Source organism: Scyliorhinus torazame, chromosome 17, assembly GCF_047496885.1.
Source record: "Scyliorhinus torazame isolate Kashiwa2021f chromosome 17, sScyTor2.1, whole genome shotgun sequence".
NCBI lineage: Eukaryota > Metazoa > Chordata > Chondrichthyes > Carcharhiniformes > Scyliorhinidae > Scyliorhinus > Scyliorhinus torazame.
The window spans coordinates 119,439,781-119,458,907 of record NC_092723.1 but is presented as its reverse complement, the minus strand read 5'-3'; the positions used below and the strand labels follow the sequence as shown (position 1 = coordinate 119,458,907).

Sequence of the window (19,127 nt, the reverse complement as noted above, 5' to 3'; positions counted from 1 at the left end):
CTTTAGAAGAGTCCCAATGCATTTCACAGAAGCATAATCAAGAAAATGGATTCCAAGCAACAGGAGATATTAAAAATGATTAAGGAAGCTTAAAGAGGGAAGAGGATGGTTTTATGGAAAAGGTTTAGGAGTGGGAATCCCTGAGCATGGAGTTTAGATAGGTAACGGAATAGTTGCCAATGGAGGGATGAAGGAACAAGAGACCAGAGTCAGATGAACAGAGAATTCAGGGCATGTGGAGTTGGAAGATGTTGAAGATAGGGAGGGATGTAACACGGGGATGAGAGTTTTCAATCTGAAGCATGGGGGACTGGGAACCAATAAAGGTCAGTGAAGATAGGGCTGATGGACAAGCAGGTGTTGGTGCAGGATAGAAAATAGGCAACAAATGTTTGATGAACTAAAGTTAACAGACAGTGGAGGATGGGAAACCAAACAGTTGAACATTGGAATAGTGCTGCCTGGAAGTGACCAAGACAGAGGGTTTGAGCAATAACGGGGCAAAGGTGGAGTAGAGATGAGGAATGTTGTAGAAGTGGATGCTCTTTATGAAAGGATATGAAGTTGAATGCTCAGCATGGGGTTGAATAGAATGTTAAAAAATTGATTTAACAGGTGGCAGTGGTTGAAAGGTGGGACACAGTCAGCTGTAAAGTTAATAGAGTTGTTGACAGGGACTAAAGACAATGAGCGGGATTTTCTGGCTGTTCCAGCTGGTGGGAACGTCCGGTCCCTCAGACGGTGATCCACCGCCATGGGTTCTCCAGCGGCGGAAATGCAAATAACGGAAAACCTGCTTTGTTGATCTTTTCTGGCGTAGTGACTGGCCTGCTGCTTCTGTCTTTAACCTGAGCTATTTCCCTCGTGGCTAGCTGCTTTCTCAGCTGGTGAGCCAGCAGGCGGCTGGCTTTGTCTCCAAGTTCGTAAAAGGTTCCCCGTGTCTGGCGGAGCTGGTGCACTGCTTTTCTGGTGGAGAGCAGGTGAAAGCCCTTTTTCCTCTCCGCCAGTAGTTCTACGTTCAGGTCGAGGGGTACTGCCGATCCATTTCCAGTATGGAGTCGACCAACTGTTGCCTGGCAGCACCGTCCTTCCTGTATTTGTGTGCATTGTAAGCAATAATTTCCCCTCTTTTCACCGCTTTCGGTGCCCGGTTTCAATGGTGAAACCTCCTCCTTCTGGTTGTTGGTAACATACCCATCTATGGCCTGTGATATCTGTTTGCTGAATGCCTTATTAGCCAGGAAGGCAGTGTCCGGCCTCCATGGGGGGGCGTTGTGCCCGGCCCGTCTCCAACCTCACATCCACGTAGTGTGGAGCGTGATTGGAGGTTACAATTGCAGAGTACTCCGCTCCTACTACCTCTGGAAGCATCGCTTTCCCCACTACAAAAAAATCCAAATATATAGCTGTGCACCTGGGAGAAGAAGGAGAACTCCGTCTCCCCTGGGTGTGTCAACCTCCATGGGTCCACTGCCCCATTTGCTCCATAAAAACATTGAATACCATGTTTGATTTTTTTCCCCCGACTTGGGGTTTGATCTATTTGTCCATAGGTCCTATCCCTTTGTTCAGGGACCAACCAAGATGACCGCCATCATTTTTTATGTCATATGGAGGTGCCACTGCACTCTGGAGTTTCCCTTTGTTTGGGGGCTCTCCAAAATGGCTGTTTTTGGTTCCCTTGTTTCCGTTGTCGCCATGTGTGATCTATCGTAGCCGACCTTCTACCCCTTCCCACCATCGCTTGATTATGCCCCTGGGCCTGTCTGCCTTTACCCCCCATGAATCTGTGGGTTCCCCCCCACAGTTGTTTCCCCCCCCCCCATATTCTAAACCCCCCGCTACCAGGCACTCTCTCCCGTCATGAGTTGTGCTGCGCCCCCCCCCATACCTCACCCTGCTAGCTCTGTCGGTAGTGCCGTGCCTCCCCCTCCCCCCCGCCCCCCCTTTCCGGGATCGAACCATAAGCCCACTCCCCCACGCTCTCTCCATAACCCCACCCAACATTTGGACCAAATCATTGATGATACGATAATATCAAAACGGAGCAGAAATATATTAAAAATCATTGTTCGTGCAACCTGGCTGAACTGAAATCCTTGAAGATTTTTTTGCTCTGTGCTATCTGCTTTTAATATTTGGCTACTTTATCTATGTATTTTTAGATGAAGGATTGTGGGATACCTTTGTGAAGGATATTCCTGGTGATGCAACATCCCATTTGCTTAGCCGGGATCGACTGAAACAAGGAGTGAGCTATGAATTTCGGATTATCGGAGTCAATCAATATGGATATGGGGAACCAAGCACCCCATCAACTGTGAGATCAGGTATTAACTCCTGCTGGCGACTTAGCCCAACTCACGACTCGTTATGGGAGAATGGATTGACCAAGAGTGAATTCTCCTGAACGTTCTTGTCCATTTCCTATTTACAGGTTATAGAGCATTGACAGAATCCTGATTGTTAGCAAGCTGCCTCTTCATCATCACAGTAGGGGCATATTAATGGTGCTGAGGATCAGTGTCAGGAAAAAGAAATGAGACCACACTCATCAATGATTTAATGTATAGTTCTTTCCATTCTTTATTTTATCTCTTAAATGATGCCACTAATATCAACTTTGCGCATTAGTGCCTGTGTGTGTGTGTGTTCGCACACACACATCTGTGCGGTTTATACTGCCAGCTAGTTTCTGCTGTGCTGACAATATAACATTAATGAAACTACTGCAGTTTTATATTAATTCAAGGTCACAACCACCAACTGCAGCAAGACCCATTCAGTACCATTTATTTTATCAAATAAAGGAATGCTTTAATTTTTTGGACTTTTCTATAATTGAATCATGTCCACAATGTTTGCTCACGAGCAGTTGAAGGCAGTACAACATATAGATGGAATGAATGTGGAGAAGAAGGAAGGACTGTTTGCTCCAGACCTAGTCACATTTGTTCAGAGGTGCAGGATCATAATGGGGTTAGTGTTAATGGCACTGTACAGAACAAGAGCAACCAGGTGAGATAGAAAATGAAGATCTGTTGAAACTGCTACTTTCTAGTACTTGCTACCAGTGTGAATAGGAATGAAGAATATTGGGAGAGCAGACGGAATGCTGACCCGGGCACCATGAATGGGGAGACTATCCAAAGGTAGAAAGTGGAGTAATGTGATAGTTGTGGATTCAGTAATAACCTGCTCACGGACGCTCAGTTTGGGTTCTGCCAGGGTCACTCGGCTCCTGACCTCATTTCAGCCTTGGTTCAAATGTGGTCAAAAGAACTGAATGCTAGAGGTGAGGTGAGAGTGACTGCCCTTGACATCAAGGCAGAATTTGATCGAGTATGGCATCAAGGAGCCCTAACCAAACTGGAGTCAATGGGAATCAGGGGGGAAACTCTCTGCTGGTTGGAGTCATACCTGGCACAAAGGAAGATGGTTGTGGTGGTTGGAGGCCAATCATCTCAGTTCCAGGACATCACTGCAGGAGTTCCTCGGGGCAGTCTCCTAGGTCCAACCATCTTCAGCTATTTCATCAATGACTTCCCTTCCATCATAAGGTCAGAAGCGGGGATGTTTGTGTGATGACTGCACAAGGTTCAGCACCATTCGCGACTCCTCAGATAATGAAGCAGCCTATGTCCAAAAGCAGCAAGACCTGGACAATATCCAGGCTTGGGCTGACAAATGGCAAGTTACACTCACACCACACAAGTGCCAGGCAATGACCATCTCCTGCAAGACAGGATCTAACCATCGCCCCTTGACATTCAATGACATTCTCACACAGTCAACATCCTGGGGGTTACCATTGATCAGAAACTGAACTGGACTAGCCATATCAATACTGTGGCTCCCAGGTTGGTCAAAGGCTAGGAATCCTATGATGAGTAACTCACCTCCTGACCCCTCCCAAAGCCTGATCACCATCTACAAGGCACAAGTCTGGAGTGTAATGGAATACTCTCCACTTGCCTGGCTGAGTGCAGCTCCAACAACACTCAAGAAGTTCAACACCACCCAGGACAAAGCAGCCCGCTTGATTGGTCTCCTTTCCACAAACAATCAAACCACTTATGAACAGTTATTATTATTAGCAGTCGTGTGCACCATCGACAAGATGCACTGCAGAATCTCACCAAGGTTCCTTAGACAGCACCTTCCAAACCCATGATCACTACCATCTAGAAGGACAGGAGCAACAGATACCTGGGAACCCCACCACGTCCATCCAAGTCACTCACCACCCTGACTTGGAAATATATTGCCGTTCCTTCACTGTCGCTGGGGCAACATCCTTGAACTCCCTCCCTAACAGCACAGCGGATGTACCTCAAGAACTGCAGTGGTTCAAGAAGGCAACTCACCACCCACTACCTTTGAAGGGCAACTAGGGATAGGCAATAAATGCTGCCCTAAACAGCGATGCCCACATCCCGTAACTGAATAATTTTTTTTAAATTAGGGAGACAGATGGCATACTTTTGTGAACAGGATCAATAGTCCTTTACGGTTCGTTGACAAATGGTGCCAGGATACGGAACATCTTGAACTGACATGAAAGGATATTGCAGAGCGCAGCGGGGATGGGGAGGATCTAGTCATTATGATCCATGTTGGAATTAACAATGTTGGAAAGATCCTTTTCAGAGAGTACCAGGAGCTAGATGCAAAATTTTTTGAAAAACAGGATCTCAAGAGTAATAATCTTTGCATTATTACCCCTGCCATGTAGAATCATAGAATCCCTACAGTGCAGGAGGCCATTCAGCCCATTGAGTCTTCACCAATCCTCCAAATGAGCATCCTACCTAAGCCCACTCCCCCACGCTCTCTCCGTAACCCCACCCAACATTTGGACACTAAGGAGCAATTTAGAATGGCCAATAGACCTAACCTGCACATCTTTGGACTGTGGGAGGAAACCCACACAAATTGATGTAGGAATAAACAGATTAGGGAGGTGAAACGTGACAGAAAGATCGGTGTCAGAAAAAGGTTCACTTTCATGGGACACTGGGACTGGTATTGGGACAGGAAGGAACTGTACCAGTGAATGGACTGCACCTGAACTGGCTGGGATCGGCTGGGACTAGAATCCTGGCCAAAAGAAGGAATCTGGGGCGAAATTCTCCCCCAACGGCGCGATGTCCACCGACTGGCGCCACAAACGGCGCCAATCAGACGGGCATCGCGCCGGCCCAAAGGTGCGGAATGCTCCGCATCTTTGGGGGCCGAGCCCCAACATTGAGGGGCTAGGCCGGCGCCGGAGGGATTTCCGCCCCGCCAGCTGGCGGAAATGGCGTTTGTTGCCCCGCCAGCTGGCGGAAATGGCGTTTGGTGCCCCGCCAGCTGGCGCGGAAATGCGGCGCATGCGCGGGAGCGTCAGCGGCCGCCGAAGTTTCCCGCGCATGCGCAGTGGGGAGAGTCTCTTCCGCCTCCGCCATGGTGGAGGCCGTGGCGGAGGCGGAAGGGAAAGAGTGCCCCCACGGCACAGGCCCGCCCGCGGATTGGTGGGCCCCGATCGCGGGCCAGGCCACCGTGGGGGCACCCCCCGGGGTCAGATCGCCCCGCGCCCACCCCCCCACCCCCCAGGACCCCGGAGCCCGCCCACGCCGCCTGGTCCCGCCGGTAAATACCAGCTTTGATTTACGCCGGCGGGATAGGCAATTTCTGGGCAGGACTTTGGCCCATCAGGGCCGGAGAATTGAGCCGGGGGTCCCGCCAACCGGCGCGGCCCGATTCCCGCCCCCACCCAATCTCCGGTACCGGAGACTTCGGCGGGGGCGGGATTCACGGCGGCCAACGGCCATTCTCCGACCCGGCGGGGGGTCGGAGAATGACGCCCATGGTAATCACAAGGGCTTTCAGCTGGTAAATGGGGAGAAGGCTCGGGTGATAAAAGGTTGCATAAATATTCATTCTTGGACAAATAAAAGGTGAGAGAAAATAGTAGCATTTGACGATTATGCTTTAGGCACTGCAGGTAAAGGGAAATCTTAAAGATGTAAAGTAATTAAATCAGGAGAGGGGAATAAGAAATGTATGCAAAAACCATTGGAGCATAAGGGCAACATAAGATGTGTGGCCCAAATAAGAGATCTTCATACAAATGCATGGAGTGCAAGGAACAAACTGAAGGAACTGTGGATACAAATTCAATTTAAAGATATGGCTACAATATGGTCAGGAGTGGAAATTGAATAAAGCAGGTTATGAGGTTCACAGGAAGAATATAGGGCGGGATTCTCCGACCCCGCGCCGGGTAGGAGAATCGCCGGCGAGCCGCGCGAATCGCGCCGCGCCGCCCCGACGCTGGCACGCGAGCGGAGAATTGGCGCCAGCGTGGTTGGCGCGGCGACGGTCGCGGGCTGCTCTACGCGGCCGGCCCACCGATTCTCCGGCCCAGATGGGCCAAGCAGCCGTAAGAAAAAAGCCGAGTCCCGCCGGCGCCGTTGCTGTTCTAACCTGCTCTGGGCCGGCAGGACCTCGGCATGTAAGGGGGCCTCCTTTCCTACGCGCCAGCCCCTGTAATCCTGTGTCATGTTGCGTCGGGGCTGGCGTGTTGAAGGAGGCCACTGCACATGCGCGCGTTGACGCCGGTGTCACTGGGCACGTCCTTGTTGGCGCCGGCGCAACTGCGCATGCGCAGATCCCGTGGCACACAGTTCGCACCGGGATCTGCAGCTGGAGGGGCGCAAACCGCTCCAACGCCGTGCTGGCCCCCTTGAGGGGCCAGAATTAGTTGTGGGAGCGGCCCGTTTATGCCGTCGTAAAACGGCGTTTACGACGGTGTGGACATTCTGCCGCGGGATTGGAGAATCCTGCCCATAGAAACTAGAAGAGGAGAAGACTGGGTAGTTAAATGTGAAATCACTTCAATAAGAAGTATGCATTCAATGGAGACTGTATGGATAGAATTAAGAAATAGAAAAGGATTTAGGCTGTATTTGGAGTTATGTATGTGCCCCCAATAGCAGCCTTGAAGTGGCAGAATGCTGCATATAAACGCAGAGATTAAACAACTGTTGTAACGGCAGTGTGCATTTAATGGGGGATTTTAATTTTCATATAAATTGGAATAAGCAGACTAGCTCATGTCAAAAAGGTAGTGAATTTTTTGAATGTGTTCAGGATAGTTTTCTGCGACAGAATATCCTCGAACCAACAAGGGGCAGATTGATAGTGAGTGATAAGCCTGGTTTAGTTACCAATCTAATGGAGTGTGAACATTTATCTAATAGCAATCAACAACAAAGAACAAAGAAACGTACAGCACCGGAACAGACCCTTCGGCCCTCCAAGCCTGTGCCGACCATGCTGCCCGTCTAAACTCTCCATCACACCCTCCCCTATTTCTCCTCTCCCTCACTATTTCTCCTCCCCCACATCCTCTCATCCATCCTCCCTCATAATATGATTGAGTGCAATGTTGCATTTGAAAGGGAGAAAGGGAAAAAAGTGACTAAAAGTCTAGATTCAGGCAAGGTTGACTTCAACAGAATGAGACCGCGACTGTCCACAGTAAACAGAGCGAATCTGTAACTTGGTAAATCAACAAAAGATCAGTAGAAGGTGTGCAAAAAAAGTGATATGGAACCAGTTTATATTCATTCCGAAGGATCAAGAGCTATACTTGTCAAAAAAAAGCCATAGATTATAAAAACAAAGGTAAAGAACAACAGAAAATTGAAAGAAAGAACATATGAAGGTGTAAAAAAGAAGGCCCTTCCAAGTGGGTGAGCTACAAAGAGCAAATAAGGTGACAAAATAGTAAGAGAGAATATGAAAAGAAATATGCAAGGAATACCAGAATTAACAAACACAATTATGGTTACATTAGAAAAAGAGTGTGGTGGAGCAATGTGATCTTGTGAAAACTAATGGTGATGTAAATGAAAATAATGAAATGGTGTTTATGTATTGCATGCTGTACATTCCCGAGGTAACTGTTGAATTAGGAACAGGTAAAGAAATAAAAATTACAGTAATAGAAAACAATTCCACTAAAAGTGACAGATCTCCAGAACCAGATGGTTTCAATGCCACTGTTTTTAAAGATGTAGGTGAGACCACGACATGTGCCCCAAGTATCATTTTTCAAAGTGCTCTTGTTTCAGGAATCATCATTTTGGTTGGAAAATTGCATGTGTCATTCCATTATTTAAGAAAAAAGGGAGAGGAAAACTGGGGCATTAATAGACTAGTTGACCCAACGTCTGTCAGGAAATTGCTAGTCTGTAATTAAGGATAGAGCGAATGTACACCTTGAAGTTTTTCAGCTGATCAGGGAGAGCCGTACTGGATTTGTAAAACTTTGGTCATGCCTTATAAACTTGATTGAATTTTATGAAGAGGTGACTAAAATAGTGGACAGGGGTGTTATTTATATGGAGGTCCAGAAGGTATTCAATAATGTTTTTCATGGGAGATTGTTAGCTGAAGTTGAAGTTCATGAATTTGACGCCAAACATTTGACTTGGTTCAGAAATTTTCTGAGCAGTAGGAGACAGATTAGGGACATGGGGCAGGTACTCTAACTGGCAAGATGTAATAGTGGAATCCCAAAAGGATCTTGTATTGGGGCCACAACTAATGGTCTGACTCCAGCCATGAAGATCCTCCTGAGGCAGGCGGGCCAAGCCTACTCCCCCACCGCCTTAAGGATGACAATCCAGCCAGTGTTTTAAATTGAATATGACTCTTCTTCAGAGCTCCGCCGGACCTGGAGTAGTGTGTTCAATTGTGGACAGCACAGAGAAGGAATGAATTGTAAATTTACCTGATACCCGACTCCAAGGGTTAAATTACGAGGAGAGATTACACAAACCAGAGACATCTTCCATGGAATTGAGAAGGATAAAGGGTGATGTCATGGAAGTTTAAGATGTGGGAAACAAGTAGGATACATAGAGGGAAACTATTTTCAGTGGTTGGTGAGAGTAGGACTGGAGCTAGGCCTTTTCGGAGTGAAGTTGGGAAATTTTTCTACATGCAAAAGGTGAGAAAAGTTTGGAACTCTCTTCTATAAAACAAAATTGACGCCAGTTCAGTTCATTTTAAATCTGAGATTGATTGATTTTTGTTAACCAAAACTAGTTATTAAGGGATATGAGACAAAAGTGGGTATATGGAGTTAGTCACAGATCAACCATGATCTCATTGAATGGCAGAACAGACTTGAGGAACTAAATGGCCTACTCCTGTTCCTACATTCAAGGCAGTGTAGAATGCAAGCTTCAACATGTGCAATATATAGGTCATGTTATGAATTTGAAATGTTTTGACATCAAGCTACATTTAACCAATTGTATATCCTCCTCTGTCATGAAGAGAGATGCCTATGGTTCTTGTGGACTATAACTAATTACTTACTTACATATTGCATGCAGTCCCTCCAACTACTCGCTGTGAACAAATTCAGGGTGGTGAAGAAGGAGTTGTGGAAATCTTTCATGTTACAGAGCAGTTACTTATATGCAATATTTGCTGTGGATTTTCCGACAGCTCAGCTAGGAAATCCTCCATTTTATGAAGAGTGGTGGTTTCTGGTAGTGATGGCTCTCTGCAGCCTTATTCTCATTCTGCTCATGGTGTTTGGGCTGATCCTGCATGGACAAAGCAAGAAGTACAAGAATAACACTGGTGAGATATACACCTGTATATAATGTGGTGGATTGTAATCATTTTAATCACTGTTGCTTTAAAATTGAAACTGAAGTGCAAATGTGCCTCATAATCCTTTGTTCTTCAATTATCAGTGCAATGTTAATGCATATCTTTACGTAGTCTCATTATCTCTTTACATCACATCTCGTAGAGCGGTGATCTCACCCTGCTATACTGTCAAACTAACATTTATTTCTAATCTCCCTTTCAGCTCAGTGGGCTAGACAGCTGGTTTGTGATGCAGAACAATGCCAGCAGCGCAGGTTCAATTCCCATACCAGCTTACCCGAACAGGCGCCGGAATATGGCGACTAGGGGCTTTTCACATAAACTTCATACTTGCGACAATAAAAGATTATTATTATTATTATACAGTCCTTGAAAATATTATTGTAAGCTAAATTTGCACTCACCTGTATGACAGCAGATGGTGGAGTTTAAATTCAATAAATAAAATCTGGAATTAAAAACGTGTCTCAGTAATAGTGACCATGAAACTGTCATCAGTAAAACCCATTTGGTTCACTAAAGTTCTTTAGGGAAGAATATCTGCCACCCTTACCTGGTCTGGCCTACATGTGATTCCAGGCCCACAGCAAATCCACACCCACAGATTCTTAACCTCTCTCTGAAATGGCCTAGCAAGTAATTCATCTCCTGACCTCATTACAGCCTTGGTTCAAACATGGACAGAAGAGCTGAACTGACTGTCCTTGACATTTCACCCAGTGTGGCATTGAGTAGCCCTAGCTAAACTGGAGTCAATGGGAATCGGGGGGGAAACTCTCTATTGGTTGATGTCATACCTGGCACAAAGGAAGGTGGTTGGAGGTCAATCTTCTCAGTTCCAGGACATCACTGCAGGATTTCTTCAGGCCCAAACATCTTCAGCTGCTTCATCCTTTCATCATAAAGTCAGAAGCTGGGATGTTCACTGATGATTGCACAATGTTCAGCACCATTCGCGACTCCTCAGATTCTGAAGCTCCGCGTCCAAATGCAGCAAGACTCACTCCCACACCCAGCCACTCCTTCCCACCCACTCCCTCCCACGCCCACCACTCCCACCCACTCATTCACACCCCCACCCACTCACACTCATTCCCACCCATTCTCAGGCCCACCCATTTTGTCACACCCACACACTCTATCACACAAACTGACTATCTCACGCCAACCCACTCTCTCATGCCCACCCACTCACCACACACACCGACTCACACTTCCACGCCCACTCATCCCCACACCACACTAACTCACTCACTTCCACGCACACAACAATCCACTTCCATGCACACGCAGTCATGGATTTATCCACCATCCTGAGATGGAAATTTATCACCATTCCTTCACTATCATTGGGTCAAAATCCTGGAACTCCCTCCCTAACAGCATTGTGGGTGTACCTACACCACATGGATTGCAGCGATTCAAGAAGGCAGCTCACCACCACCTTCTCACGGGAAATTAGGGATGGGCAATAAATGCTGGCCATGCCTCACCATGAATGAACTAAAAAAAACAAATTGAATGGTCTCCTTCTCTGTTGTAAACACCCTATGATTATCATAGAATTTACAGTGCAGAAGGAGGCCATTCGTCCCATCGAGTCTGCACCGGCCCTTGGAAACAGCACCCTACATAAGCCCATTCCTCCACCTTATCCCAGTAACCCCACCTAACCTTTTTGGACACTAAGGGCAGTTTTCTCCCAAACTTACACCCAACAATAACCAATAATCAGTAACAAATGTAATGTCAATACCCATATCAATAACAATGATCCCATCCTCCCACCAAACCCCAGACATTAGCCCGCATGTTAACATAAACAAATGACAAAAAGGAATCAGGAATCACCATAGTCACCATTAACACATACAGTCCCCCTCCCCCCAACCCTCCCAGCCCCCAACCCCCCTAATGTTCGATGTAATCCAATTCTCGAAAGTGCATAATGAGTAACGGCCATGAATTGTAGAACCCCTCCAACCTTCCCCTCAGTTCAAATTTCACCTTTTCAAGCGTTAAGAATTCCAGCAGGTCCCCCCGCCACGCCAGAGCACAGGGTGGAGAGGTTGATCTCCACCCTAACAGGATCCGCCTTCAGGCGATCAATGAGGCGAAGGCTACAACATCTGCCTCTGCATCCATTTCCAACCCCAGCTGGTCCGACGCTCCGAATATGGCCTCCCGAGGGCCTGGGTCCAGTTTCATGTGCACCACTTTAGAGATTACCCTAAACACCTCCTTCCAGTAATCCTCTAGCTTTGGAGAGGACCAAAACATATGAACGGGGTTAACGTTCACACACGTCTTCTACCCCCTCAAAGAGCCGGCTCATCCTCGCCCTTGTAAGGTGCACTCTGTACACCACCTTCAGCTGTATCAGCCCCAACCTCGCACACGAGGTGGAGACGTTCACCCTCCGGAGCACCTCACACCAGAACCCCTCCTCCATACCCTCGTCCAACTCTTCCTCCCACTTTGCCTTGATCTCTCCTAGTGGCGCCCTCTCCTCCGCCAAACTAGCCCCATAATTCGCCGATACTACCCCCTTCTCCAGCCCCCCTGTCGTCAGCACCTACTCCAGCAATGTGGAGGCCGGCTCTACTGTGAAGCTCTGTACCTCCTTTCTGGCAAAGTCTCGAACCTACATGTATCTAAATATTTCCCCCTGCTCCAGCCCATACTTCGTTCCCTGCTCCTTCAATCTCGCAAAACGACCGCCAAGAAATAAATCTTTTAGTGTCCTAATTCCTTTCTCCTCCCATCTCCAAAAATTTCCATCCCACTTCCCTGGCTCAAATGTATGGTTCCCCCGAATCGGCATTTCCCTTGACCCTGGCCCCAACCCGAAGTGCTGTCAAAACTGCCTCAATGAAGCTATTACTACCGGACTCCCTGAATATCTCCCCGAGACCGTCGGGAGCGGCGCTGTCACTAGCGCCTTCAATCCCGACCCAAAGAACAAAGAACAAAGAAATGTACAGCACAGGAACAGGCCCTTCGGCCCTCCAAGCCCGCGCCGACCATACTGCCCGACTAAACTACAATCTTCTACACTTCCTGGGTCCGTATCCTTCTATTCCCATCCTATTCATATATTTGTCAAGATGCCCCTTAAATGTCCCTATCGTCCCTGCCTCCACTACCTCCTCCGGTAGTGAGTTCCAGGCACCCACTACCCTCTGCGTAAAAAACTTGCCTCGTACATCTACTCTAAACTTTGCCCCTCTCACCTTAAACCTATGCCCCCTAGTAATTGACCCCTCTACCCTGGGGAAAAGCCTCTGACTATCCACTCTGTCTATGCCCCTCATAATTTTGTATACCTCTATCAGGTCGCCCCTCAACCTCCTTCGTTCCAGTGAGAACAAACCGAGTTTATTCAATCGCTCCTCATAGCTTATGCCCTCCATACCAGGCAACATTCTGGTAAATCTCTTCTGCACCCTCTCTAAAGCCTCCACATCCTTCTGGTAGTGTGGCGACCAGAATTGAACACTATACTCCAAGTGTGGCCTAACTAAGGTTCTATACAGCTGCAACATGACTTGCCAATTCTTATACTCAATGCCCCGGCCAATGAAGGCAAGCATGCCGTATGCCTTCTTGACTACCTTCTCCACCTGTGTAGCCCCTTTCAGTGATCTGTGGACCTGTACTCCTAGATCTCTTTGACTTTCAATACTCTTGAGGGTTCTACCATTCACCGTATATTCCCTACCTGCATTAGCCCTTCCAAAATGCATTACCTCACATTTGTCCAGGTTAAACTCCATCTGCCATCTCTCCGCCCAAGTCTCCAGACAATCTAAATCCTGCTGTATCCTCAGACAGTCCTCATCGCTATCCGCAATTCCACCAACCTTTGTGTCGTCTGCAAACTTACTAATCAGACCAGTTACATTTTCCTCCAAATCATTTATATATACTACAAAGAGCAAAGGTCCCAGCACTGATCCCTGTGGAACACCACTGGTCACAGCCCTCCAATTAGAAAAGCATCCCTCCATTGCTACCCTCTGCCTTCTATGGCCTAGCCAGTTCTGTATCCACCTTGCCAGTTCACCCCTGATCCCGTGTGACTCCACCTTTTGTACTAGTCTACCATGAGGGACCTTGTCAAAGGCCTTACTGAAGTCCATATAGACAACATCTACTGCCCTACCTGCATCAATCATCTTAGTGACCTCCTCGAAAAACTCTATCAAGTTAGTGAGACACGACCTCCCCTTCACAAAACCGTGCTGCCTCTCACTAATACGTCCATTTGCTTCCAAATGGGAGTAGATCCTGTCTCGAAGAATTCTCTCCAGTAATTTCCCTACCACTGAAGTAAGGCTCACCGGCCTGTAGTTCCCGGGATTATCCCTGCCACCCTTCTTAAACAGAGGAACAACATTGGCTATTCTCCAGTCCTCCGGGACATCCCCTGAAGACAGCGAGGATCCAAAGATTTCTGTCAAGGCCTCAGCAATTTCCTCTCCAGCCTCCTTCAGTAGACCCCTGACACAAACTCTCCTCCATTCTGACCCATTGGGAGTCAACCCCTCTGACCCACCTCCGTACCTTCTCCACATTCACTGCCCAGTAACAATACATCAGGTTCGGAAGACCCAAACCCCCTGCCTGCCTTCCTCTCGGTCGTAGCACCTTTTTAATTCCGGCCACCTTCCCTCCCCATACAAACGAGGTAATAATCCCTTCAATCTCTCTGACAAATGCTTTTGACAGGAAAATCGGCAGGCACTGAAAAATAAACAGGAATCGCGGCAGCACATTCATTTTAACCGCCTGTAGCCGGGCCGCCAATGACAGAGGGAGACCATCCCACCTTGCCAGATCAGCTTTCACTCTCCCCACCAAACTAGAACTGTTGTATCTATGGAGCCGCCCCCAATCTTGGGCAACCTGCACCCTCAGGTATCTAAAGTGAGTCGCTGCCCTACGGAATGGCAGCCCCCCCACCCCTGGCAGAGACACCAAATATTCACTCTTGTCTAGATTTAATTTGTACCCTGAGAAAGACCCAAATACCCGAAGGAAAGAACAAAGAAAATTACAGCACAGGAACAGGTCCTTCTGCCCTCCCAGCCGGCGCCGATCCATATCCTTTATCTAAACCTGTCACCTATTTCCCAAGGATCTACTTCCCTCTGTTCCCCGCCCCGTTCATATATCTGTCTAGATGCATCTTAAAAGATGCTATCGTGCCTGCCTCCACCACCTCCACTGGCAAAGCGTTCCAGGCACCCACCACCCTCTGCGTAAAAAACTTTCCACGCACATCTCCCTTAAACTTCCCCCTCTCACCTTGAAATTGTGACCCCCTTGTAATTGACACCCCCACTCTTGGGAAAAGCTTGTTGCTATCCACTCTGTCCATACCTCTCATATCAATCAGGTCACCTCTCAACCTCCGTCTTTCCAATGAAAACAATCCTAATCTACTCAACCTTTCCTCATAGCTAGCACCCTCCATACCAGGCAAAATCCTGGTGAACCTCCTCTGCACCCTCTCTAAAGCATCCACATCCTTCTGGTAATGTGGCGATCAGAACTGCACGCAGTATTCCAAATGTGGCCTAACCAAAGTCCTATACAACTGTAACATGACCTGCCGACTCTTGTACTCAATACCCCGTCCAATGAAGGCAAGCATGCTGTATGCCTTCTTGACCACTCTATCGACCTGCGTTGCCACCTTCAGGGTACAATAGACCTGAACTCCCAGATCTCTCTGTACATCAATTTTCCTCAGGACTCTTCCATTGACCGTATAGTCCGCTCTTGAATTGGATCTTCCAAAGTGCATCACCTCGCATTTGCCTGGATTGAACTCCATCTGCCATTTCTCTGCCCAACTCTCCAATCTATCTATATTTTGCTGTATTCGCTGACAGTCCCCCTCGCTATCTGCAACTCCACCAATCTTAGTATCATCTGCAAACTTGCTAATCAGACCACCTATACCTTCGTCCAGATCATTTATGTATATCACAAACAACAGTGGTCCGAGCATGGATCCCTGTGGAACACCACTAGTCACCCTTCTCCATTTTGAGACACTCCCTTCCACCACTACTCTCTGTCTCCTGTTGCCCAGCCAGTTCTTTATCCATCTAGCTAGTACACCCTGAACCCCATGTGACTTCACTTTTTCCATCAACCTACCATGGGAAACTTTATCAAACGCCTTACTGAAGTCCATGTATATGACATCTACAGCCCTTCCCTCTTCAATTAACTTTGTCACTTCCTCAAAGAATTCTATTGGGTTTGTAAGACATGACCTTCTCTGCACAAAACTATGCTGCCTATCACTGATAAGTCTATTTTCTTCCAAATGTGAATAGATCCTATCCCTCAGTATCTTCTCCAACAGTTTGCCTACCACTGACGTCAAGCTCACAGGTCTATAATTCCCTGGATTATCCCTGCTACCCTTCTTAAACAAAGGGACAACATTAGCTATTCTCCAGTCCTCCGGGACCTCACCCATGGTCAAGAATGCTGCAAAGATATCGGTTAAGGCCCCAGCTATTTCGTCCACCGCTTCCTTCAGAAACCTGGGATAAATCCCTTCCGGACCTGGGGACTTGTCCATCTTAATGCCTTTTAGAATACCCAAAACTTCCCCCTTCCTTATGCTGACTTGACCTAGAGTATTTAAACATCCATCCCTAACCTCAACATCCGTCATGTCCCTCTCCTTGGTGAATACCAATGCAAAGTACTCATTAAGAATCTCACCCATTTCCTCTGACTCCACGCATAAATTCCCACTTTTGTCTTTGAGTGGGCCAATCCTTTCCCTAGTTACCCTCTTGCTCCTTATATATGAATAAAAGGCTTTGGGATTTTCCTTAACCCTGTTAGCCAAAGATATTTCATGACCCCTTTTAGCTCTCTTTATTGCGTGTTTGAGATTTGTCCTACTTTCCCGATATTCCTCCAAAGCTTCATCAGATTTAAGTCGCCTAGATCTTATGTATGCTTCCTTCTTCACCTGAGCTAGTCTCACAATTCCACCCGTCATCCATGGTTCCCTAATCTTGCCATTTCTATCCCTCATTTTCACAGGGACATGTCTGTCCTGCACTCTAATCAACCTTTCCTTTAAAGACTCCCACATTTCAAATGTGGATTTACCCTTAAACAGCTGCTCCCAATCCACTTTCCCCAGCTCCTGCCGAATTTTGTTATACTTGGCCTTTCCCCAATTTAGCACTCTTCCTTTAGGACCACTCTCGTCTTTGTCCATGAGTATTCCAAAATTTACGGAATTGTGATCGCTATTCCCAACGTAATCACCGACTGAAACTTCAACCACCTGGCCGGGATCATTCCCCAATACCAGGTCCAGTATGGCCCCTTCCCAAGTTGGACTATTTACATACTGCTCTAAAAAACTCTCCTGGATGCTCCTTAAAATTCTGCTCCATCTACGCCTCCAACACTACATGAGTCCCATTCAATGTTGGGGAAGTTAAAATCTCCCATCACGACCATCCTATTGCTCCTATATTTTTCTATAATCTGTCTACATATTTGTACCTCTACTTCACGCTCGCTTTTGGGAGGCCTGTAGTAAAGTCCCAACAATGTTACTGCACCCTTCCTATTTCTTAGCTCTACCCATATTGCCTCAGTGCTCGAATCCTCCATAGTGCCCTCCTTAATCACAGCTGTGATATCATCTCTGACCAGTATTGCAATTCCTCCACCCCTTTTACCTCCCACTCTACCCCTCCTGAAGCATCTATACCCTGGGATATTTAGTTGCCAATCTTGCCCTTCCCTCAACCAAGTCTCAGTAATACCAATAACATCATATTCCCAGGTACTAATCCAAGCCCTAAGTTCATCTGCCTTACCTGCTACACTTCTCGCATTAAAATAAATGCACCTCAGACCACCTGTCCCTTTGCGTTCATCATCTCTTCCCTGTCTACTCTTCCCCTTAATCACAATGAGTTTATTATCTAGTACCTTACTGGCTTTAGTTGCTGCCTCTTTACTGACCTCTAACATCCTAATCTGGTTCCCATCCCCCTGCCACATTAGTTTAAAACCTCCCCAACAGTGTTAGCAAAAGCACCCCCTCGGACATTGGTTCCAGTCCCGCCCAGGAGCAGACCATCCGATTTGTAATGGTCCCACCGCCCCCAGAACCGGTTCCAATGTCCCAAAAATCTGAACCCCTCCCTCCTGCACCATCTCTCGAGTCCCATATTCATTCTGACTATTCTTGAATTTCTACTCTGACTGTCTCGTGGCACTGGTAGCAATCCTGAGATTACTAACTTAGAAGTCCTACTTTTTAACTTATCTCCTAACTCCCTAAATTCTGATTGTAGGACCTCATCCCGTTTTTTACCTATATCGTTGCTGCCTATATGCACCACAACTGGCTGTTCACCCGCCCCCTTCAGTATGTCCTGGGGTTTCCTCCGGGTGCTCCGGTTTCCTCCCACAGTCCAAAGACGTGCAGGTTAGATGGATTGGCCATGTTAAATTGCCCTTAGCGACCAAAAAAAGTTAGGAGGGGTTATTTGATTACGGGGATGGGGTGGAAGTGAGGGCTTAAGTGGGTTGGTGCAGACTCGATGGGCTGAATGGCCTCCTTCTGCACTGTATGTTCTATGTATGTGCATCCCTGACCCGTGCACCCGGGAAGCAACATACCATTCGGGAGTCTCGTTTTCGACCACAGAAACGCCTGTCTACTCCCCTTACGATTGAATCCCCTATGTCTATAGCCCTGCCACTCTTTTTCCCGCCCTTCTGTACAGCACAGCCAGCCACGGTGCCATGAGCCTGGCTACTACTGCCTTCCCCTGGTGAGTCATCTCCCCCAACAGTATCCAAAACGGTATACCTGTTTTGGAGGGAGATGACCGCAGGGGACAACTGCACTGCCTTCCTGCTCTTTCTCTGCCTTTTGGTCACCCATTCCCTGTCTCCCTCACCAATCCTAATCTGCGGTGTGATCAACTCACTGAACGTGCTATCCACGACCTCCTCAGCATCGCGGATGCTCCAACGTGAGTCCATCCGCAGCTCCAGAGCCGTCATGCGGTCTAACAGGAGCTGCAGCTGGAGACACATCCCGCACATGAAAGAGTCAGGGGCATCGGCCGCGTCCCTGAACTCCCACATCGAGCACGAGGAGCATAACACGGGTCTGGGATCTCCTGCCATTTTTACACTTTACCTTAACTGATTAAAAATATAATATCAAATAATGAATAAGTGAAAGGAATAAAGATTTTACTTGCCAATCACAATACTTACCAACACACGAAGAGTTAAATTTCTCCCAGCTACGGCTAATTGGAGCACTTTCCTTACCAGCCAATCAGGTCACTGCTTTGCTGCGATGTCACTCTTCAAATTTATCCCAAAGTCCCTGTAGCCGCTGTTTAAGCAGCGAAGCAGCTCCGCCCACT

The 19,127-nt window shown here is 47.5% G+C and overlaps 1 protein-coding gene across 2 annotated transcripts in view; it reads left to right on the top strand.

Annotated features, from left to right (window-relative positions):
* The window catches only part of LOC140394110 (protein sidekick-1-like), a 360,429-nt gene that overhangs the window by 311,254 nt on the left and 30,048 nt on the right, over positions 1 to 19,127 (top strand). For both annotated transcript variants that reach the window (XM_072480961.1, XM_072480960.1), the window contains 2 exons: positions 2,166 to 2,330; positions 9,508 to 9,645. In XM_072480961.1, coding sequence (XP_072337062.1) covers positions 2,166 to 2,330; positions 9,508 to 9,645 — 303 coding nt within the window. The remainder of the gene's footprint in view (positions 1 to 2,165; positions 2,331 to 9,507; positions 9,646 to 19,127) is intronic.